General features: G+C 49.1%; 1 protein-coding gene and 1 non-coding gene across 7 annotated transcripts in view; both read right to left on the bottom strand.

Annotated features, from left to right (window-relative positions):
- UBAP2L (ubiquitin associated protein 2 like) overlaps positions 1 to 22,972 on the bottom strand; it is a 40,232-nt gene that overhangs the window by 705 nt on the left and 16,555 nt on the right. For 2 of the 6 annotated variants that reach the window (XM_077764123.1, XM_077764124.1), the window contains exons 10-27: positions 21,850 to 21,935; positions 19,836 to 20,007; positions 16,155 to 16,353; positions 15,074 to 15,351; positions 14,734 to 14,906; positions 13,146 to 13,335; positions 12,374 to 12,428; positions 11,502 to 11,676; positions 11,117 to 11,189; positions 9,951 to 10,146; positions 9,782 to 9,870; positions 8,778 to 8,831; positions 7,969 to 8,050; positions 7,016 to 7,233; positions 6,496 to 6,601; positions 1,669 to 1,736; positions 801 to 998; positions 346 to 396 (exon numbers count right to left, since the gene is read on the bottom strand). In XM_077764123.1, coding sequence (XP_077620249.1) covers positions 346 to 396; positions 801 to 998; positions 1,669 to 1,736; positions 6,496 to 6,601; positions 7,016 to 7,233; positions 7,969 to 8,050; positions 8,778 to 8,831; positions 9,782 to 9,870; positions 9,951 to 10,146; positions 11,117 to 11,189; positions 11,502 to 11,676; positions 12,374 to 12,428; positions 13,146 to 13,335; positions 14,734 to 14,906; positions 15,074 to 15,351; positions 16,155 to 16,353; positions 19,836 to 20,007; positions 21,850 to 21,935 — 2,463 coding nt within the window. Of the gene's footprint in view, positions 1 to 345; positions 397 to 800; positions 999 to 1,668; positions 1,737 to 4,759; positions 5,161 to 6,495; positions 6,602 to 7,015; positions 7,234 to 7,968; positions 8,051 to 8,777; positions 8,832 to 9,781; positions 9,871 to 9,950; positions 10,147 to 11,116; positions 11,190 to 11,501; positions 11,677 to 12,373; positions 12,429 to 13,145; positions 13,336 to 14,733; positions 14,907 to 15,073; positions 15,352 to 16,154; positions 16,354 to 19,835; positions 20,008 to 21,849; positions 21,936 to 22,972 lie in introns of those variants that run through there. The other 4 variants (XM_077764125.1, XM_077764126.1, XM_077764127.1 and 1 more) reach the window with 4 other exon arrangements.
- Positions 8,118 to 8,253, bottom strand: LOC144231675 (small nucleolar RNA SNORA58). Its single transcript, XR_013335138.1, has one exon. It is a non-coding gene; the product is annotated as a small nucleolar RNA SNORA58 (small nucleolar RNA).

Raw genomic sequence — 22,972 nt, 5'->3', positions numbered from 1 at the left:
GCCCCCCGGCCGCCCGCTCCCCAACACAACGCAGCGGAGAGCCCGTTTCGGCCAAAAGGCAGGAGAGACAGTCTGAGGCCCCAGGCTCCAGACGCTGCCCCAGGAATCCTTTCTGTTCCGGTAACCAAGTGTCTCCAGAGTCGGGAAAGGGCAGAAAGAAAAAGAAGGCGCTGGGGAGGGGAGGGCAAGAGAGGAACAGGAGGCCAGAGAGCTCAGCAAGGTGTCTGTGTGTGTGTGTCCTGATCTGTGACGGTGCGGCTTTTTGTCTTCAAGTTCCCTGCGGCTGTGGAGGTGAAATGGGGGCCGGGAAGGAGTGGGTTCAAGCACATCATTCAGTTTCATTACCTGCTCCTCCTGCTGGCGCTGGCAACAGAGAATCATCTGCAAATATGGTAGCTGAGGCAGAACCAGGATATATGGAAAATAAAGGGACAAACTTTGACAAGAGAACTCCACCATCAGAAGGGAAAGCTACAATGTCAGGGAAGGGGGGAGGCCGGGAGAGGTCAGAGGGTAGGTGTGACCCAGGTCTGATGGGATGAGGGCGGCTGTGCTACAGGAGGCCGAGGAGAACGGCGCGGAGGGACCCGGGCGAAGAAGGCTCAGCCCGGCCCCTTCTCTGACCGCTCCTCTGCCGGCAGCTCGTGTTGTGTGCGCTTGTGTCTGTCTGTGCTGTGTGCCCATGGCTGGCGCTGGGAGGGGCGGGTGAAGGTGGTGGTGAGGAGGGGAAGAGAAGGAAAGGGGGCAGTTCCAGGGGACAGGAAGGAAGAGGAAGGGGAAGGAGAGGGGAGAGCTGTTACCTGGCCGTCCTGCTGCAGGTGGTGGTGGAGGATCTGGGAGTGCGGCTGCTGATGGGGGGTCAGAATGTGCATGAAGGGGGCAGGTGGGTAGGCCGCAGCTGTGGCCGGATTGATGGGGCCCCCACTTCCCAGGGCTGAAGGCAAGTTGAAGGAGGCAGCAGGAGTGCCGGAATGAAAACCTTGTTTCTCGAAGGACTGCTGCCCAGGGTGGGGAGGAGAGACGGCAAAAGGGGTCAGCAAACCACGCTCTGGAACCTGAGCCCGACCCCCCTCCCAGCGGGAGCGGCCCAGCATCAGAGGTGGCACAGGGCGCCAGTGCCCGGGGCTGTGTCCGCTGTGCTCGTTAGGAGCCAAGTGACCCTGACAGAAGTACCCCCTCTCTGCCTCGCAGGGGTGCCACGGACTCCCCAGCTGGGAGGCTGCCCTGTAACTCTGCAGTCGGCTGCTCCCCTCCACCCGCCCTGGAGCTCGGCCGCGAAGCGCTCTGCCAGGACTCCGGACTTCGCTGGAGCCCCCGCTCTGTCTACAAAGAACGGGCCGCGCCAGCTTCCCTGCACTCTGTGCTCGTTCTCTCGCAAAGTCACGAGAAGGCTGGCAGGGGGTGAAGTCGGGACAGCCGCACACTAAACCCCGCGTCCCAGCGGCCCGCCACACGACACGTCCCCTTCCTAAATGCTTCTCTTGCCTGTTCTCAGAGGGCTAAGTCCAAACTTCGAGAAACTGCAGTCTAGAGACCATTCATTCATTCATTTCCTGGGATGGGCTTCCCGGCCCCTCTCAGGTCGTTCTTGTTCCCTGAGCTCCTGTCACTGCAGCAGCGCCTCCTCCGCATCCGCCCCTGCCCCTAGACCCCAAGGAAGGCACCTACCTGGGTCTTGGAGTACACAGAGCCCGAGATGTCCGGCACGCCCGTGTTACTGGAGGTGACTGACACACCTGGGGGGGAGGAGACAGGACGGTTAGCTCAGCTGGCTGCCGGCCCCTCTCCCGGGGGAGGGGGCGGTGTGCGCGGCCCCCAGCTAGGGCACTGCCAGGAGGCCCCGCTCTGTCTCTCCAGCTCAGGGCAGTCCTGAGAGATGAGGGCTCATGACCGAACCTCCCACCCTTCCAGGTGCCTGCTGAGCATGTGTACGAGAGAGTGGACGAGGAGAGCTGCGTTTTGTGGGGCCAGGGGCCACGGCCAAACTTCACCAGCATATACCTGTCAAAACACTTTGGTGCCAAAGCCCAAAAGAAACGTATTAGATGTTTAACATCCATTTCTAGGGGCGCCTGGGTGGCTCAATCGGTTAGGCCTCCGGCTTCGGCTCAGGTCATGATCTCACGGTTTGTGGGTTTGAGCCCCACGTCGGGCTCTGTGCTGACCGCCGGCTTGGAGCCTGGAGACTGTTTCAGATTCTGTATCTCCCTCTCTCTCTCTGACCCTCTCCTGCTCACGCTCTCTCTCTCTCTCTCAGAAATAAACAAAACATTAAAAAAAATTTTAAAAAAATATCCATTTCTAATCAACCCACTCAGACTCCACTCAGTCACACTCCTGAAAGACAGGTAAGTCCGCAATCTGTCTGTTCACAGAGACACTTCTGGGCTCAAGAATGCATGCTTTCGCGGCGTAAGGTAAGCACCCAAGGAGCCGTCCAGTCCAAGCCCAAGAGCACGGCCCGCTGTCAGTCTTGGCTCATCTGGGTCTTGGCTCTTCTAGGCCACGTGCTTAGGGTTTAAAGAGCCCACACAAAGGTCATTTCCAGCTAAGTGACTGAAGCCTGAGCACGGGGAGGGGAGGGTAAGGAAGGTAGTGGAGTACGCTGTCTCCTCTGCTCCAGGTGGACCAAAAAATCCTAAGCTTCTCCCAGGGACACAGGCTCTAATCCGTACTCCCGACGACCTGTGCTCCCGGTGAAAGCTCCCGCCGCCACGGCCACTCCAAGGAGGCCAGAACAGCAGATTCCTCCTCTCAATTTCCAGTCCTTAAACTGAACTACGCATTGTACCCTGGGGTATGGGGCAATGGATCAGGGAGATGGGGAGAAGCCATCAAATAAAATAACCCAGCATCTTACTAAAGAGATTTTCTGCAAAGATTTGAGGAAAAATAATTCAAAATTAACTTGGAATTTAAAACACACTTAAGATACAATCGATCTCATCACGAGATAAAATAAATCTTCAGAAAAACCACATTTCAGCCTGTGTCCCTGGATCCTCCTCCTGCTGTCCGAGGCACTTGGATAGAAGAGTTTTTCAGAAGCACCGTGCCAAAGTGACCACGTCACAAGTCCCCCCACAGCTCAAGAGCAACTCCCTCGTCAAAGTCCAGAACCCAGATGCTCCCAATGTCAGCACAGGGGCAGCTGTCCAAGGCAGAGCCCACCTGGACAGCCGCTCGGGACCTTCCCTGGGGCACGGGGTCTTCACCTGGAAGGCCTGCCCACGGCACAAACCCGGCCCGCCCCACGGGGTGCCAGAGAAAGAGAACACAACTGCAGAGACAGCGCGGAAAAGCTCACCCCATCTCCAGAGCAGCGCCTCCACCCTTCAAAGGCCCTGCGGTAAAAGAAGGGAAGGTACGGGGACTTACGGGGTAGTGTTTCCCCTTCCCTTTTCAGACCCCGGGTGCCAGGGTGCAAATCCCTGTGGGGACCCAACCTTAAGAACAGTTGATTCATGGGAAAGGCTAAGGCGCTGAGGTTTGTGCGGAGGGGCTGACAGTGAGGTAGGACAGACGGAATACGAACATTTTCCAGGGAAATGAGAGCCCATGATTGATCTTTGCTGCGAAGGTTCAAACACCTTGTGGGCACCCGGGGTCACCCCCACGCAGGATGGTACAAATGGCTAACTGGCCTCTCGGGCTGGGTGGTAGGGAGGAATTTAGTTCTAGAGTGCCCCCGCCACAGACACACCTGGGCTCCTTCTCCCGAGGCTGGACTGGCTAAAATCCAGCTTCTCGCCCTGAGGCCGTGGTCTGGGAGCTGGTTGAAGGGCCTGGAGACGCAGGACAAGAGAACGCGCGGCAGCCCCCGCGGCCTGCTGTGAGCACTGGAGACCCCAGCTGTGACAGGCGCTGGGCCGCGCCTCCCCTTCACCTGCTACAAGACAGCTCCTCAGGCTAGAGTCCTCCCGCTTTCCTTCCAACAGCCAGCGCCCCCGCCCGGCCTGGCCCCCCAAGCAGTGCACGGCAGGGAGCAGAAACAACCAGTGCCTCCCAGCAGGGCAGCCCCGGGGGCAGGGGGCAAATACAGAGGAAGTGGAGTATCCAGTTTTGGACTTCACCTGGGTTTGCACTTAACGAAGGACGCTGTTCTCGCCGCAAGAGTCAACTCTGTAAACAAAGGGGCGACGGGGTACTAGCGGCTGGATGGGCTGGATCGAGGGGGGAGAATTCCCGTAGTCACGGAGAAGTCGAACGAAACCTCTCCCGCACGTCCTTAGCTACACCCACAAGTGCAAAGCAACGAGTAGTCTACAACCCCCAAGCAGTGCTGGCCAGCACAGTTGTCACAGCCCGAGTCGTCACCTAGCTGGTCACTAAAGACCTGATCCGCTCTCAACCTGCCATCTGGCCCGGGGCCTTGGAAGCCACTTCCCTAAACCAGCTCTGAACACCACCTCTTTCTGCCTTTCACCATGATGACACTTCAAGCTGGTTTTGTCCTTTCCCTCTGCTTACGCCAAAGGCGCAGGAAAGATCGAGTGGAGAAGTGAAGAGCTGTACTAAACGTGGAGAATCAGGGATTTTCTACAAATACCTTTCTTTACCAGTCAATCAGTCAAAGGGCTGGACACGGAGTGTGCCTCCCCTCTCCCACCTGGAGAAAACCGCCACACCGAGAAGTGAACACTTCTTAGCTCTTTGGCTACACTGGGGTTTGATTGAGAAGGCCCCCCTCCACCCTTCATCCACAGCACAACATTGGCTCCTAGTGTCCAGAAAGACATGCACGGAAAGAACGCCAGAGTTAGCTAAAGAAATACCACAGTTTATTGAAGACTACAAATAATTTTGTTACAAGGTGAAACTACATGCCTTCCAGAAATCAAAAGCAACGGCAGGTGTGTGCATTGATGCTTCGGAGGCGCTGCACCGCTTGAACTCGGAATGGGTAAGACAGGGTCAGACACGTGGGGGAGAGGGAAACGGGGGCAGGGCAAGTTCAAAGCCCAGAAGGTATCCACCAACTCATTTCCCCAAGCCACGCAGGCCGTGGCCTCAGCTCGGCAGGCTCTCCTCAGTGGTCTGGTTTCTGAAACAAGACTTCAGTGCAAATTTATACACACACACAAAACACAGCCCCCAGCCTTGGGCCAAATTAGCTCTCTGCCGTCCAGAAATGCTTGTAAGGGGGTGGATATTTTCTTCCTAAAAGGAATCAAATACATAAAAATAAATGAATTTAGAGGTTGATGAGGAACGGGATGAAAGAGCCCTCTGTGGGGTCGGGAACTGGGGGTTCTCAAAAGACTGTTATAGCAGATTTCTCAAATCTTAAGGTAGATAAGAAACTAGGATTTCCAGAATCAGGTATGCCGTTCTCTTATATTATCAATCACCTACCTCTTAAAATTCTTGAACCTGGTCCAGCTAAAACTTACACCTCATGTTCTCAGACTGGGGCCACTCCAAGTCAGAAAGCTGACAATTGTCCCCACCAAGGATTAGGATGCACCTTGCTCGGTGAGAGGGGCAGCCATGAGGAGTGGGGCGACTCAGGAATTTTCCGGGTTGAATCCAGACTCACTCCAAGTGCTCCAACACAGTTCAAAGCTCCATCCGGTTGTTAGTTCCCAGACCTACTGCCCTCTGTGCTCAGTTCGGAGCTCCCCGATTATTGAAACCCTTGGGCCACTGAGCCACCTGGAGCCCACACAGGGGTCAAGAACGCAGATGTAGCTCCCCCCAAGTCACCATGACGCCATCAGTGAGCTTTAGAATTTTGAAGAGCCCTCGATCCCAACTCTTTAAACTGCAAAAGCCTCCTCCCCACATTTGTCTCCAAGTCACTGAAAAAAGCAGATGGACCGGTCCTCCACAAGTGGAATGCAGGCATCACTAGGGAAGCAGGGGACAGACTAGTTCTCTTTTAGGTCAGTTCCTACATCTCCGCCCTGCCATCAGATATGCAGACAGACTTCGCCAAGAGATCAGCCATACAAACGAAGGACCCTAAGGTCCCACCATCCCTCTGTTGAGCTCTCGTACCCCAGCCTTTCTCTCCAGGCCCTAAGTCTCCCAGCTGGGGAACAGAAAGGGGCTGCATGCGGAAAGGGGGCTACGAAGAGGGTTAACCCACCCTGCCGGAGCACACTGGGTAAGAACCTCCCACCCCCACGCTGCTGTGCAGTAAGTGCTTCTCCTTGAGAACCACCAGTACCAGACATTCTCACGCCCATCCCCACTGACCGCTTAGCAACATCTTGGGGCCCCCTGTCCTGTGTCCCACCCCAAGTCTGGCCAGCCAACATATTCTGACAGCCAACACAGGCCGCACGGCACCCCCATCATGAGGGCTGGACACATGTTCTAACATCAAGCACGTCTGACACCCACGTCGGTCAGACGTGGACAACCCTGTGTGCAGCTGCTAGCAGGCACACACCTCGCCGCCCCTGTTCTCTCAAGCACATCTTCCTCCCTGAAACTCCTTTAGTCACATCCTACAGAAACCACGGACAGCCAGGGTCAAGGTGAGCTTACCAGTGTTGTATCCATGAGACCCATATCCACTTGGCTGCTGGAAAGGGGTGGCTGATGCGTTCACACTGACATTCACACCATGCTGCTTGGAAGAGGTAGGAGCCACCTGAAGAGCGACAGGGCCAGAAGGGAGGTGAGACGGTGACAGGGAACTGTCACCACCTGCTCCATGACCTGGGCACTCAGATGGCTATGGCCTTGTGGCAAGCTGACCACAGTCTGCTTAGTGAAATGGGATCCCTACGGAGCTTTAGAAAATCTACCAGTAAAGTCAGGAAATGCTAGTTTGAAGGAAGGGAAAGCAGCAAGTGGCAGCAGGGAATGAATGTACTGTGTCACCTCCTCTCTTTAGAGAATTCTAAGAGGTAACATCTATCCGGATACCTGCAAAATTCCAGCCAGAGAGGGATTGGTTTTTCCTCACCCATGATTAAAAAATCATTCAGCCTTGAAGGCAGCTAGGTCAGGGTCCAGGGGCTGGGCTTCTTCACCAAAAGGAAAAGCAAACCCAGGTACTCACAGGGAACACAGCAGGCCCATACTGGAAGGTGCTGGGGAGGCCCGGAACCCCTGTGTAGTATGGCAGGCTGGTGTAACTGTAGCCAGGAGGCAGCGCCGGGTTCAGGAATGTCTGCTGCGTGGTGTGATGAGTCTGCGTCTGGTTCTGTTGGGGTTGGGCCAAGGTTGTGGCCGGGGCCGGGGAGGAGGCATCCCCGCGGCCGAACTTTGTGAGGTCACCTATGACAGGAGAGGTAAATATACCTGCTGCCTATTTCACCCTGACCCCCACATACAGTTACTTCTCCTGGTTTCACAGGACTCCAGAAGACCCCGATGAAAGACTGTTAAAGGTCAATTCTTTGAATTACATTTCCTCTGTGGCTCCATTTAGCACTACTGAGCACACACTCCACGCTGTGCTGGTCAAGCCTTGACACCAAACACCCGGGCAACACTGTGGGAGACAGGCCCCCAGAGCAAAGTTCCTCTGTGATTTCACCCCCACCCTCCCCGCCTTCCCCGGCTTTCCCTCCACGAGGAAGACTCCATGCTGCACTCAACAGACAAGGACAGGTCAAGAAAAATGACAGGTCAAAAAGGACGACAGGTCAGGCATAAAAAAAAAGGGTCAAGGCCTAGCCAGGCCACAAGACTGCCACTGTGAGCAGGGACAGGAGCAGAGGCGAGCACAGGAAGGCCGTTCAACCCCTGCACGTCTCGGAAAACGCTGGAGAATGGCAGAGAAGACTGTCAGGGGGTCACCTGGAACCACAGGGAGACGACAAAGTACGACGAGATGGAAACGTCGTCTTCAGCAGCATCCCATCTACCGACCCGGATTCATCACATTCCTTCTAGACCTTCTGCCAAAGGTCTTCATTGAAGTGAGAACCGGGTCCCTTCTCACTATTAACCAGGTTTCTGCCACCAATCCCAGCACACACTCCCATCATTCACACCCCCGAGCCGTACCAGAGTAGGGGTTGCTGGCCAGGCTACCGTCCCTCCCAGTCAGCGGAGTGGTGGGCGTGGGAAATGGGATGCTGTAGTAATCCTAGAAGAGACAAAGAAAGGGGCACAGGCTTGATGCCACTCATCCCTTCAGCGCAAGGTGAGAAGCAGGATGTCAGGAGCACTGCATTTACCCAGCGGGCGAGCGAGCCGACGGGAGCTGGCAAGAACTCCAGATTACTCTTGCACACGCTGTCCCCCTCGCCCGGCCACAGGCAGAGTCAGGCGAGGTCTACGGGTGTGCCCACCGGGAAACAGGTCATCAGAAGAAAAATGCTCTCAAACCGTTAGGTGCTGTCCCCACAGTCCACTGCTACCAAAAATTAGATTCTCTTTCCATAATTCAAAGTGTCTGACATGTACAGAAAAAGGATCCAGAGAGCTCCAGGGTCCTGACCTATGTATTAGGTTAAATTTTGTTTAATTCAAAGACTTCACAAGGGATTTAAAAAAAAAAAAAAAAAAAAAAAGCACCTATCTTCTAGCAGACCCACTCCCCTAGTCCCTGATCTTGAATCAGGGTTTGTGTATGGNTTTTTTAATTAAAAAACATCAAAAAAAAATTAAAAAAAAAAAAAAAAAAAAAAAGCAGCTATCTTCTAGCAGACCCACTCCCCTAGTCCCTGATCTTGAATCAGGGTTTGTGTATGGAGGCACAGGTTGGGAAAGAGCTAAGGGGGAGGGGAGATCTTCTCAACTGAACACCTGAAATAACCCCCTCAACGCTGTAAGATCACGCTCTCTTCCTAAGCTTTACACCACATACTCACCAAGGGAAATCTTGTCTGAAGCATCTGTAAGTCATCATAACCATATACTTGTGGCTGGAAGACACAAACACGTAACAATATTAATAGGGACTGGTTACCATAGAAGAAAACCAAGGTGCTAAGAGACAAAGTCAGTCAACAGAACATCTGTCCTCATTCTTAGGAAGAACAGAACATAGATTACTTCTTTCAGTTTCCTTTAAGAGGAAAGAAGTGAAGTACAGATCAGGTGATTTGTGAAAGGTCTCAAAGCTTGCCTTGAGCTACATACCACTGATTTAACCTGGAGGCAGCGGTGGGGTACACAGGAGCCAGGCACGAACAGCCATCGAACACTCAGCTTAAGATTCATATCTTTCAGAAAGGATTCGCATTTTACTTGTTTTCTCTAATGTATAGGGACTAATATGTTATACTGATTGTTAAAAAGTATATAAAACGTTATCGAACGTTTCCTCTGTGTGACGCTCACTTAGACGCTCTGAGAGAGAACAGGTGTCTTTTTAAACTTTTCAGATAAATACCCTTCACCTTTATAGGCACGGAATCTATGAATTTGACATAAGATACGCCAGGACACAAAGCTGCTGCTGCCAGCCGCCTACTCTCTGGCAGCCCCAGGTCAGGCCCGGGAGCTCTGTTCTTCCCAAGTCAGAGCCAGCAAAGACCCTCTAAGACAGGGAATCAATCCAACCAGAGAAAACCACTCTCCGAGAAACTGAAGGGGATTTCAGGTGGCCGCTCAGGCCTTTAGCTTCTGAAGCTCAGAGTTTGTTTCACACAGAGAAAATACACAATAGAAGAAATGGCCTCCATTTAATCCTTCTGCTCTAGAAATGAGTATTTCCCCCCCAAAATTATGAAGATCAAAAACCGGTTTGCTTACATGCGACAACAACTCATTTATTCTGTATTTTAAGTACAGTCTTCCACCTACAGCCAGAGCTGCAAAGAGCAGCCACACTGTCTTCATCTTTTGCAGACGGTGCTTCAGGCTGACTTACCGGGTAGGCATGTAACAGCCCTGGAGCCATAATGTATGGATTAGGCAACAACGGCGGGACCCCAGGAGGGAGGTTGGGAGGAGCTTTTCCTAAAAGAGAAAGCACACTCTTATCCGGTCCCACGATCCCCTCTCTCCTCCAGCCTAAAGGGATGCCATCCACCTTCTACCTGAAGTTGTAGCGACGGAGCTCCGAGTCGAGGCTGTGACAGTGGAGTTGCTGCTGAGGCTGAGGCCCAAGCTGCTGCCGCTGTTGAGACTAGAGGAGACGCTGACAGCGGGGGGAGGCGCAGAGACCGTGCTGGACGTGGTGGAGAAAGTGCTGGAGGAAGAATGGAGGTTCGCCTCACTGTCCACGCTTGTGTGCTTCAAAAAGGGGGGGCGGCAGATAGGAAGAGGAGGAAACAGTGGTCAGCAAAACAGGTCAGGAGAGAGGAACAGCCCCTTCTGCCGGCGAGAGCACACCCGCCTCCTAATTCAGAAGGCTGCGGCAGGGACCTGCGTGGCCTCCGGCGCAGGCATGACAAGAAGTGACTGAGCAGCCTCCAGCTGCAGGTTCCCCTGGACGCTGCAGGCAGGGCCACGGTTAACACCAAACCGGCTGCACCCCATCCCCTGTCAGCGCAGGTGTGTACAAACACCCCAGAAACCAATGCTGGTTGGCCAGCGAACGGCTCAAATCAGGGAGACACACCCTAGTCTTCTCTCCCACATCCTCCTGCAGTAGCTCGGCAAGTTCTAATGAATTTAAACCGGAAACAGTATACTTGAGGAAAAACAGACTTCTACAGAAGCCTTAGCACTCAACTTCTTCCCCAGGTTTCTGGCAAACTAGACAACTTTACCCCCAACAAGTCTTCCTTACCATCTCAGCTTAACGCCACAAACGCTTGTTATAAAACACAATAGTGAGACTAATTCTTTGATCAAAAGCTTTCCTCCGGCCTTTATGCTCAGAGGATGCCCAGACTCACGCTGGTTATCTTCAGCAGCCATGCTCAACATACCCCACACCAAGCAGTGAGAACGACTGGACAAGTGTCCTCACAGGCTCTATCAGGGCACACGAAGCCCCAAGCACCTCAGTGTTTAAAAAAAAAAAAGGGAAAGCTTCAGGAGTCACGCTCAGGGCTTTGAGAACTGGCCCACAGCCCTGTAACACGGCCACGTTCTTCCACCTCTCCTGCTTTCCAACATCCTTTTAGTCCATTCCTGCAACCTCAGAGCGTGATCACCTCACAAAGAGATTCCCAAGAATCTCTTCTCTGGAGTTTTACAGCTGGAGACTTCTATGTGTAAGAAAACAACACTTCCTCTTTAGCCGCATCACGCTTACCAAAAGAGTGGAAGTAGAAGTGCGCCCAGAAGACGTGGATGACGAAAGGGTGTTCTGCTGTGTCGATAACGTGCTGCAAAGAAGAGGCTGCCATCAGCCATGGGGCTGTGAGCGACTTGCCCCAAAGCATCCGTCGAGAACACGGGCGAGGAAGTGAGGCAGTACATGGGACCATGAAGACCGGAGACCGCGGGGAGCGCCGCGGCCAGCCAGGGAGGGGAGCAGACATGGAGAGCGTGGCTACCGCAGAGAGAGAAAAGGCCCCTCTCTCCTACTCCACAGGCTCCAGATGGTGATCACGGCCCAAGGGCAGCAGAGACAGGGCGGAAGCAGAGCTCGGCTGCCTCTCCTCCCAACCCCAACGTCCACCTGTGACCCAAATCACCTGCTGTGTTGCGTGCTGGGAGCGTTTGCGCTCTCCTCACCGTGGCTCAAGCCACCCAGGGGGGATGAGTGTTGACTGGCTGCTGTCAGCAAGGAGGCTGCGGACACTGTCTCGCTGAGCGGGGAGATGCCGGAAGTGGAAGGTGAGTCAGACTTCACTGCAGAGCCTGTAGCACCTGGAAAGGAAGAATAATTATTCATTCTGTCAGAGGAAAGGGAGGCTCTTTGAGAAGTGAAGAGATGACTCCAGTCCTAGGCCCTCCCCAAGACAAGAGAGTAAATTGTTTAATAATGGACTGCTGTGACTAGGCAGACTCTTTTATTTTTCTTAATTTTATTTTGTAACATTTATTTTTGAAAGAAAGAGAGAGAAACAAGAGTGTGAGCGGGAGGAGGGGAGAGAGAGAGAGGGCAAGGGGGGAGACGGAGAGGGGGAGAGGGGGAGAGGGGAAGAGGAGGAGAGGGGGAGGAGAGGGGAGAGGACAGAGAGAATGAATGAGAATCCAAAGCAGGCTCCAGGCTCTGAGCTGTCACCACAGAGCCCGATGCGGGGCTCGAATCCATGAACCGCAAGATCATAACCTGAACCAAAGTCAGAGGCTTAACAGACTGAACCACCTAGGCACCCATAGGCTCTTTTAATTCCAAACATTTTAGAGCACTGATCTCATTTATCCAATAAAGGGAACCGAAGGTATTTTCGCTCTTCTAAGTCAGAGAACCCTGACACAGGTCTGTCCAGAGAAACAGCAGGGCAGGACCAGATGAAGACTGACCAGAAGAAAAGCCAGGGCTCTTCCCACTATGATCAAAGAAATCCAAACATAAGAAAAGGAGAGGAAAACCACTACGACAAAGAGGAAAAAGCCTCACCTTCAACAGATTGCGTGGTCTGTAACTGTGTGGCCTGCACAGAGCTAAAGCCATTCTGGAAGAAAAAAAAAAACACAGGAGTAAGAAATAAACTCAAGTGAACAGGTCAATTTAGCATAGACTCAGCTTAACTTGAATCAACAAATCTTTCAGAGACATTCTGGAAGCTAACCAAAGGATTAACGTAATGCAGACAATCTAAACAAAACAACAGGAATTTAAAATAGCAACAAGGTATACCAACCCCATGTGACCCAAAACAATAGAAGGCAGTACCCTGAACTGCTCAAGAGATCCCAAACCTAGAAGAGACACAGGAGAGTCCTAAGTCCCCAAGGGAGGTCGGGGAAGGAGGACCATTCAGCCAAACCACCCGCTGTTGCGGCTACCAAGGACTGTCAATCTGTCCCTCAGCACCTCTGGTATACACTATCCCCTCCCCGGGCCAAGACGCGGCAAGGTGTCTACTGATACACATCCAGAAGTTCAGCACTCAGCTCTTTGCAGAAGAAAAAACAAGTATTTGACATTGATCCTACTACAGAGAACGAATCTCCAGTGCTGGCTATAGTTTTCTAACTATGAATCTCCAGAATTGCTGAGAAGAACTTTTTAATATCTCCAACCACAGAAATGTGGTTTTTTGCAGCTTCTGGATCAGCACTTCTGAAGTATCCCAGCACCATTTGTCAAGAAGTAAAACACTAACAGTGGAGACACTCTGCCCAATATTGTCTTAACCAGCACCCAGGGACTCACAAAGTCACACTACCTTTGCCTGAGTCAGGTCCTTTTGGGGTGATGAGGAGATGGAGCTGGGGTACCGTCGAGTCTGTGTGGACCTCTGTTCATACAGAGGGCCCTGAGCATTATTTTGGGAGGTATAGGTTGTCGACTGAATTGGACCGCTCTGATAACCGGACTCCTGACTCTGGTTAGATGAAATTGTAGATGAAGATTCACTGTGGGGAGTGCAGAAGGAAAATCTTAGAGAACCAAAACAGAACATCGATACTAAGGAAATGCTGGAGACCTTCTAGAATTAAGTCTATTACTATCAAAAGGAAAACTTCCAGCAACAAATAAAAAACAATTTTGGTAACAATAGGAATTTAGATATTCTATAGAGTCAGGGGTCTGAACTAAAACTGCTCACCTACATTCTGTTTTAAGAAAAAGAGGCAAAAGAAAAAAAAAGAAAAAGAGGCAAAAGTAGAAAGGATAGACTGTTCTTGATCCTTCTAATACATCCTAACATGAACCCTAAGCAGAGGGAAAGTCCTCTGTTGCTCACACTCATTTTAAAGAATTCGGAGTTCCTGGCTCTCTCAGAAACGCTATTAAATATAAGGCAAATACAATTCAATAGATTAGGCTAGGGCCTAACACATATATTTTTAAATTCCAAAACGGCCTAGTCCCTGAAAGTCTTCCAAAATTTTCTTTTTCTTTAAATATTTATTTAAGAGAGAGAACGCATATGCACACATGGGGGGTGGGGTAGGGGGAGGCAGAAAGAGAGGGAGAGCAAGAATCCCAAGCAGGCTCCACATGGAGGGGCTTGACTTCACCAATCATGAGATCATGACTTGAGCTGAAATCAAGAATCGGATGCTCAACTGACTGAGCCACCCAGGCGTCCCATCCTCCAGGATTTTCTATTGCTTATGTTGGTTACCAGAGATAGTTACCAGAGAAGGTAGGAAAGGTTCCTTTTAACTTGTGTAATGTATCAATATTACCTTTTTCTTAGGCCAGAGTCCTACCCTTTATATGCATAAGGCCCACACCGAAGGACCAAACGTGTTAAAAGCATGTTTAGCCAGATGCCAAGATCCTATGTTAGAGGTGCTATACGCACCTCTTAAGAACTAGGCGTGGGGGTGCCTGGGAGGCTCAGCCACTTGTGCATCCAACTCTTGACTGTGGCTCAGGTCATGACCTCACAGTTCAAGAGTTCCAGTGTGGAGCCTGCTTGGGATTTTTCTCTCTCTTCCCACTGCCTCCTCCTCAGCCCCCCAAGGAACAGCACACAGGACACGTACTCTCTTTCTCAAATAAAAACTTAAAAAAAAACCAAAGTGGTAGATGCTTCTACTGTTTAAAAAAAAGAAAAAAAAAGAAAAAAAGAACTAGGCATGGACACTCCAGAAGTATGCAAGAGTTATATTTCCATCTAGATTACAGTGACAGATAATCTTAGAGACAGTATTTTGAAATGCTTAACAAAATGCTACAATTGGCTACTTTTCCTTCAGTCAGAAGCTTGGACCTCTTTGGGGTTCTAAGAATCAGCAAGAGGCTCAGAAAAAGTGGTAAAAGCCCAACGAAACAAGTCTTGATTGAGGTTTCCCCTCTACCTGGCTGTGCTGGTATAGAGGCTACTTGGAGCCTGGCTTGAAGAGGCGCTCGTGGTGGGGGTGGACTCATAATCAGAAAGGACAGGTTCTGACCCAAACTGCAATGCCCCAAACTGCAGGTTTAGCCCTGAGATATCTGCTGAGCCAGGCATCTCCACAGCCAGAGCAGGAATCTGTAAAGGGAACAGTTTTATTGCAATCTTACTATAAGACTAATTTAAAAAAACGAAACAAAACCATACCTCTCCTTCAAATTTGCATACTACCCCCTTACAATCTCAGTTCCCAAATCCCACATCCCCTTGGCCCTAAAATGACACCCATCTCAAAGTTCAAGTACCTTAGAAGTCAAGGAGGCCTTTTTCTTCTGTTGTTTCAATTTCTGCTGAGCTGGCTGAGGGCTGGAGGACTGGTTATCTGAAGACCCGGGAGACATCTGCGGGGCCGAGGTGGATTTGCTTGGCAGAGGGGAAGAGGGCGGTGGAGGTGCAGCAGTGGAGGTGGCCACTGTAGGCGGCTTCTCCTGAAGGAACACCTCCATCATGGTTGAAGACGGGGTGAAAGCCTGGCGTTTGGTGAAGGGGCTGTGTACTGTAGAATCGTTTGGGTTCTTCAAATCTGCATGGAGAGTTTCGATGTGTATGAGGTCAGAGATGCTGATAAACCTCAGTGAAACGCCATTATCCTCTCTAGAGCCATAAACGAGGTGCTCAAGAATCAGCACGTCACATATCCTCATCTGGGACTCTCATTTCTCAAAGTGACGGTCACACCTCATGTCCGCTCTAAGCACAGCCTGCCTGTGTGAGACAGACACCTAAAAACTGTCCATGTTTAGGGTGTGAGGTCCTAAAATGCCAAGCCCATAGGAACCTCCTTAGGGCGACATGTTTCCAAACACTGAAGACCAATCTAGGGAGAGTCCAAAAAACTCCCAGGTCAACTCAAGACTGCAACTGTATAGGTTGTTTTTTTTTTTCTTAGTTTTCTAACGTTTGTTTACTTTTGAGACAGAGTGAGACAGAGCTTGAACAGGGGAGGAGCAGAGAAGAGAGGGAGACACAGAATCTGAAGCAGCTCCAGGCTCTGAGCTGTCAGCACAGAGCCCGACATGGGGCTCGAACTCATGGACCGTGAGATCATGACCTGAGCCGAAGTCGGCCGCTTAACTGACTGGGTCACCCAGGCGCCCCTGCAACGGTATTATGTCTAAATTTGATTAGAGACACTGAGCCGCAAACTTTTTGCTATTCCCTAGCTTTCTGAGCTCAGCCTGTCTGACTAGAGGGTCTCAGTCATGGGAAACCAGCCAGTTGGCGGCCCTCCTCCTGACTTTAAGAAACATTCTCCACCCCGAATCCCGCAAGCTCCTGGCGGTAATGTTCCAATTACCACTTCTGGTCACTCTGCACCCTTCTCACCGTACTGCACCAGCGATGGGGACTGGGAGGCGGAGCCCATATCCCAAGAGGAGGTGGCGGTGGTTCCGGACTGAGAATGCTGTGCCGCCAACTGGGCCAGGGCCTGAGCCGTCTTGAACTGCTCCAGAAACTGAGAGCCCGTGGTGCTGCCGCCTTTGGCTTCGCCGACATCACCAAATCCTTTCCCCAACATGCTCACCTGCAGGTCAGTACAGAGATGAGAGAAATCTACAGCAAGCAAATGTGTTCACTGCTTAGAAAGTCACGAAGTGTAAGTCACTAAGTGAGAGTCAGGAGAGATCAGAGAGGTAGAGAAGGTCACCAGACTGAGTACGCAGGCTAGTCCATTAGAGCACAGGCTCCAGAGTCAGACTGCCTAGATGCAAATCCTGGCTACATAACTGTGGAAAACTAATTTGTAATTTCTCTGTACCTCATTTTCCTCACCTGAAAACAGTAGTGCATAAACCTATACAAGGATCAAATAATGCAGGTAAAGCACTTAATACATGTATGGTACGTGATGAGCATCATTAAAATATACACCATTGCTTCCTCTTTCCTCAGGTATAAAGATGTAATAACTGGACAAACTTTTCTTCTTTTACTTTTTTGGCAAGTCTTTTTTTTGTTAATGTTTATTTTGAGAGAAAAGCAGGAGAGGGGCAGAGGGAGAGGGAGAGAGAACCTTAAGCAGGCTCCAAACTCAGCATGAAGCCCAATGTAAGGTTTGATCTCACAAACTGTGAGTTCATGACCTGAGCCCAAATTAAGAATTGGACACAACCGAGAGACCCAGGTGCCCCAGAATTTTTTTTCCTTTTAAACGTTTACATCAGGTGTCTAGGTGGCTCAGTTGTTAAGCATCTGACCTCAGCTCAGGTCATGATCTCATGGTTCATGAATTCGAGTCCTGTGTCAGAAGTGCACAAGCCCCACTTCAGGCAAACACAAACCCTGCTTTGGGTGAGTCCTGTTTCTCTCTTTTTCCCACTGCCCCTCTTGGGATTCTCTCTCTGCCCCCTCACGCACTCGCATACACGCTCCAGCTCTCAAAAATATTAAATAAAAATACTTATGTCGACCAGTATTTACTTTTTTACATTGTTTTTAATGTTTATTTTTGAGAGAGAGACAGAGTGTGAGGGGGGAGGGGCAGAGAGAGAGGGAGACAGAATGTGAAGCAGGATCCAGGCTCTGAGCTGTCAGCACAAAGCCTGACACGGGGGCTCAAACCAATGAACTGTGAGGTCACGACCTGAGCTTAAGTCAGACCCTTAACTGCCCAGGCGTCCCAAGCAATATCTGATAATTAAATTAATATGAAAGTTAATATAAAATTTCACTTTAACCATTAAGGCTCATTTTCCCCCTTCCACTAAACAGCTCAAAAGTAACAAGAAGAGCTAGCTGGAGCCTCACACTTCAATGCTGCTAGTAACTAGCACAGAGGCAAAGAAGAGAAGCTAAAGGCCTGTCAACACCTCTGCACCATACAATCAAATAATGAGCCCGTAGGATTCGTCTTCTCTGTGTGTATCCAAGTTCTACAGGGCAATTATGAATAAGAAAGCAGAATTTACTCTTACGCTTTTGGGGGGATTTTCCCCACTCCCTACTGCCAGGTAAGACGAACAGCCTCATCCAGAAGATGACACGTGGCCTTGACTACTCCAAAACACCTTCAAGAGATTGAATCTAATTTCCCTTTCTCATTCAACCATATCCTTCCTTATCACCATCAAAGAGCAGCGCTTTCTTATACAAACCCAAGGTAAGACAACTCAGGGTAAGACATTTTTTTTCTACTTCAGTCTATATCCAAAATTATACAAAGGAAAACAAAAACACCGGAAGTTGAGTTAAATGTATGGAACTCTGGCAGAGAGATGATCCCACGTAGTAATGGCTATCAGATATTCTGCAAGTACAAAGCTTTATATTAAAGATACAGCATGTCACGTAACGTCCACATACGGGGCGCTCTTATATTATTTATATCTATTAAAATTATGTTTTACATCTATTAAGTTTTAAAGAAAATTAAGCCTCTAACGTTTGTTCTTCTTCAATATTTTTTTTTATGTTTTATTTATTTCTGAGAGAGAGAGAGACAGAGACAGTGTGAGCAGGGGAGGGTCAGAGAGAGAGAGAGACATAAAATCTGAAACAGGCTCCAGGCTCTGAGCTGGCAGCACAGAGCCCGACGCGGGGCTCGAACCCACGAACCGTGAGATCGTGACCTGAGCCGAAGTTGGACGCTTAACCGACTGAAACCCCCAGGCGCCCCTATTTTTTTTTTTTTTTTATTAAGAGAGGGAAAAAAACACAAGCAGGGGAGAGGGGCAGAGGGAGAAAGAGAATCTTAAGCAGGCTTTATGCTCAGCACAGAGCCCAACATGAGGCTTGATTCCACGACCCTGGAATCAGGACCTGAGCCAAACCAAGAATTGGGACACTCAACCAACTGAGCCACCTACATGCCCCAAGCATCTGAGTCTTAAATAGCAGCTCAGGTTGTGATCTCAAGTCATGGGATTGAGCCCCACACTGGGCTCTGCGCTGACAATGCAGAGCCTACTTGGATTTTCCCTCTCCCTCTGCTCCTCCCTGCCCACTCACGTGCACTTTTTCTCTTTCAAAATAAACATTAAAAAATAATAATAAAAAAACATTCATTATAATCTTACTACTGAAAAAATAAAAATAACATGCAAAAAGAAAAAAAAAATAAAAGCAGTTCTTAGGATTTGCTAAGAAAACACTGGTCCTTGCAATCACCGTTTGCCCTTAAATGATTCCTTGGCTATGGTTAATGACCTTGAATTTCCTTTTTTTTTTTTTGGTAAACTTTTAATGTTTTATTTATTTCTGAGAGAGAGAGAGACAGCATGAGGAGGGGAGGGCCAGAGAGAGGAGACACAGAATCTGAAACAGGCTCCAGACTCTGAGCTGGTTGTCAGCACAGAGCCCAACACGGGGCTCGAACCCACAAACCGTGAGATCATGACTTGAGCTGAAGTCGGATGCTTAACCGACTGAGCCACCCAGGTGCCCCTGACCTTGAATTTCCTAAATGAGACAAGAAGTCACATGCCTTAAGTACTCTAGGTGTTAATAACCAATACCACTGCTGCTCCCACATTTATATGGCCTTATCCACGACCTTACTCCATGTTCCTACAGGCTTGTATGGCAGGCATAGCAAGGGCTCTTATCCCTGCCTACAGGAGGGGAGGGACAGTGGTAAGCAGAAACATTCAGGAAAACCCCAAGTTTTTGGAAGCCTAGTCCAGAAACATCTGGTTTAAACAAATTTATATGGCAATTCTGCTCTATCGAGAAATAGAGAAATGCTATAACCTCCTATGGAAGTTTAATTAGGATTGAAAAAGGATTAAAATTTGACGTCATTTTGTTCTCTTCAACGGCAGGTAATGCTTGGCACAGTGAGTATTTGGGAAGTGGGGAAGTGATGCGGATTCACTTTTAGAAGAAGATTCAGTCTGTCCAAAATGAAGTCCTCCTATCACACAGCACGTTCCTGCCCAACTCTACATGCCTACCCACAAGGCTACTTAGCGGGCAAAAGGGGATGCTCTGCGGCAACCCAAACCTGTCACTGGAAGGCAGTACTGCACGTGAGTGCTGGAGGCAGAGGGCCCCGGACCTCCTCCTTACCACACTGTGATGAGAGAACGAGTTTCCCGGAGCAGGCTGTGTTATGGTGCTCTGCTTCGAATTACTGAACACCAGAGGCTGCGCAAGAGAAGGAGCCTGAGATGGATCCAGATTAGAGGAGTCATTCTCCATAGAAGATGGTGTCTTCCCCAACAGAACAGCAAGGTCGATTCTAGTGGAGAGAAGGAATGTACTGAGGAATAATGACATAACCTTCTAGCATTCCCAACTCACAGAGTATGACTAGATCAAAATCACTTGTCAAAAACACAGAGACTAGAAATGTTTAATTGACCAAAATAAATAATGTGTAAGAGCTACTATAGGATCTAGCTGTGTTCCAATAGCATTGTCAACCATAATAAAGTTAAATACTTCAATTTAATTAAGTTAACGGATTAACAAGTATTAGTTTTAACGCAGCAGCTTCATCTTTGGACCAAAATCTACATGTTTTTAAATGAGTATTTTAATAATGAATACCTGGCATTACCAATAACTAATATTTAAAAACATATACAAGTCCACTGGCATCTTGAAGGGTCTTTGAAATTTCTCCAACTTTTATAAAACTTCAAAGTTACCAGTGGTATAAGGAGAACACATATAGTTGGCTCTCTAGCACAGAGCTCCTAAAACCCTTAACAGTTCCTAAGTGTTTTTTGTTATTCATAACAAGCCTCTTTCAACCAAAGTCTACACTGAGGAGGTTACTCAGGGTGGGAGGCCCCTCACAGAGCTGCAAGAAGCAGGCTGCCACCAGAAACACCAGCAATGGGATTAGAGGGTTAGAACTTTCAGCCCCAGCATACTCTCTATACCCACTTCTAGAGTCAGAAGGGGCTTGAAGAATGACTTCAACAGCCAATGGCTTAGTCAATCCAGTCTATCTATGTAACGAAAATTTGATTTAACACTCTAGAACAAGGAGACTGAGTGAGCTTCTGGGTTGGTGAATGCACTGATGCTGGTGAAATGTGCTGGGAAGGCAGCACACCCAGGGGCACTGAGCTCTATACCCCAGCCCCTGTCCTGCAAGTGCATCTCTTCCAACCGACTGTTGTACCTGAGAACTGTTCATAACAAACCAGTTATGGCAAGTGAAACTCTTCCCTGAGTTCCGAGTCATTCTAGCAGATTTCTGAAGCTAAGGGGAGGGAGGCTGTGAGAATCCCCACATTTGCAGTCAGCCAGGCAGAAGTGTGTGGGCAGCCTGGGTGCTCATTTGCAGTGGACCTTGGAAGTATGGGTGGTCTTCTGGGATGGAGGCATCAACTAGGGTCTGTGCTAACTCTGGAACGTATCGGAATTGAACTGAATTATTGACCACCTTGTTGGTGTTCAGAGGACTGAAGAACTGGTGTCAGTAAAATGAGATTCTGGTGTCAGAGAAAAATAAGACACATCCCCTCTGGAGACGAGACCCCTAATGTCCTACTTCTAGCACATTTCAGGCTTCTAAGTTAAAAGCTATCGTACCCAGGTCTAGAAATAATTCAAGAGGTTTTCCAGGGATACAAATATTCCTAGTAAGTGTATCTCCCTCTACTATTCCCAATAACTAAGGTTCAAGTTCTAAAAAGTTCATGAGCCGGATCCTAGGGGAAAAATGACCATTTTACTTAGCAGGATTAGCAGACAAAAATCATAATTATGAAGCAACTGAAACAGCTACTGAACAGTTCCTCAAACTGAAATAAATGAAAAAATTTCCATGTTTAACTTTGCCTTACCATCAGACAAGTTCTAGTGTGCTAAGTTTCAATTTAATCAGGTTGGCCTATGTAAACTAAAGGGGCTATTTTGGAGAGAATCATCTTTAAAACTGTAAAAAGTGGACTCCCATTCAATAGATCAACTCTTATAACCCTATCAATCAACTAAAGAGGAACCTCGCATGCTTGGTTCCCATTACCAGCAGCACCATGGGAGCTTGTGAAGGGCCACTGCTACTCTTCCTTACAGCTCACCAGGCCCATCTGGAAAAAGACACTGAACTTTACCACACACTTGCCTCTGACCAGCAGTGATTGTCACATTCTCCGCAGGCAGAGGCACTGAAGACACATTAGAGGCAGTGAAGATCTTGGTCTCAGAAAGCTGGAAAACAGAGGGATTAGTCACTTCTGGTGTTAGGTGGGCTACAGTCAGAAACCTGGTGCAGGTAAAGGGAACTAACACCGAGGGGGGAAAACCCTCAGAAAAGAGAAGCACCTAGCCGGAGGAACCCTACATGGACTGACCTCCGTTACCGTCTACATATGCTCTGTGATTTTACCGAAGGAGTATAAAATCAAGAAACCCTATAAAATATAATGGGAGTCATGTGATATGCACAATGAACTTGCAGGATGCTGAATACACATGCTACGCAGAAAGAGAGCAAACTCTCTTATACTTTCCCATTAGAGTTCCCAACTTGCACCTCTACCCAAACCAAACTTTATCTTCCACTATTCCTCTCAAAGAAAAAAAAGGTTATAGCCAAGACAAAAACCAAAATCAAAGAAATTAATTCCTGGCTTTTGAGCAGTAAGGACACAAGTGCTGGTGAACTAAGGTCTTTGTAGGGACAATTTCAACTATATGCAATTTTTGCCTTAACAGTGAACTTATTACACCTACTCTTTGCATTGTAAGACCCTAAAGTCAGGTAAAAGATTGTAGGGATGGTAAGGAATAACTCATCCCACCATTCAAAACTTGATTTGGTTTTGTTTTCACTTTTTGACTAAAATCTCTTCTCCAAAAACAGGGCATCCACTCCCCCAAATATATCATTCCCTGGAAGTTGCTTAAACAGACAAGCCACATCCTAGGAAGTATTCACAAGGCAGTCTAGCTCAGTAACAACAGAAGAAATCACCCTCTAATGCTGATGGATCTGAAATTCTAAACACTCAGGTCTGGCAAACCCAAACAGTTTGACATACCCTCCGATCACCATAAAAGCTGTCTTGCCTAAGTACACACAAGCACAGAAAAATAGACTGAAAAAATGTTACAACGGGACTTAATCTATGAGGACTGAAAACTAGAATTCACAACAAAACCCTGACTGTGACCAAGAATGAGCAAAATTCTTCTCCTCAGGTGCTACTCCAGTGAGCTCACGGTGCTGGCTTACGTGCCACCTC

The sequence above is a fragment of the Crocuta crocuta genome, unplaced genomic scaffold (assembly GCF_008692635.1).
Source record: "Crocuta crocuta isolate KB4526 unplaced genomic scaffold, BGI_CrCroc_1.0 scaffold528, whole genome shotgun sequence".
Classification (NCBI taxonomy): Eukaryota; Metazoa; Chordata; class Mammalia; order Carnivora; family Hyaenidae; genus Crocuta; species Crocuta crocuta.
The sequence above is the reverse complement of the archived record's forward strand: the minus strand, read 5'-3'. Positions and strand labels throughout refer to the sequence as shown.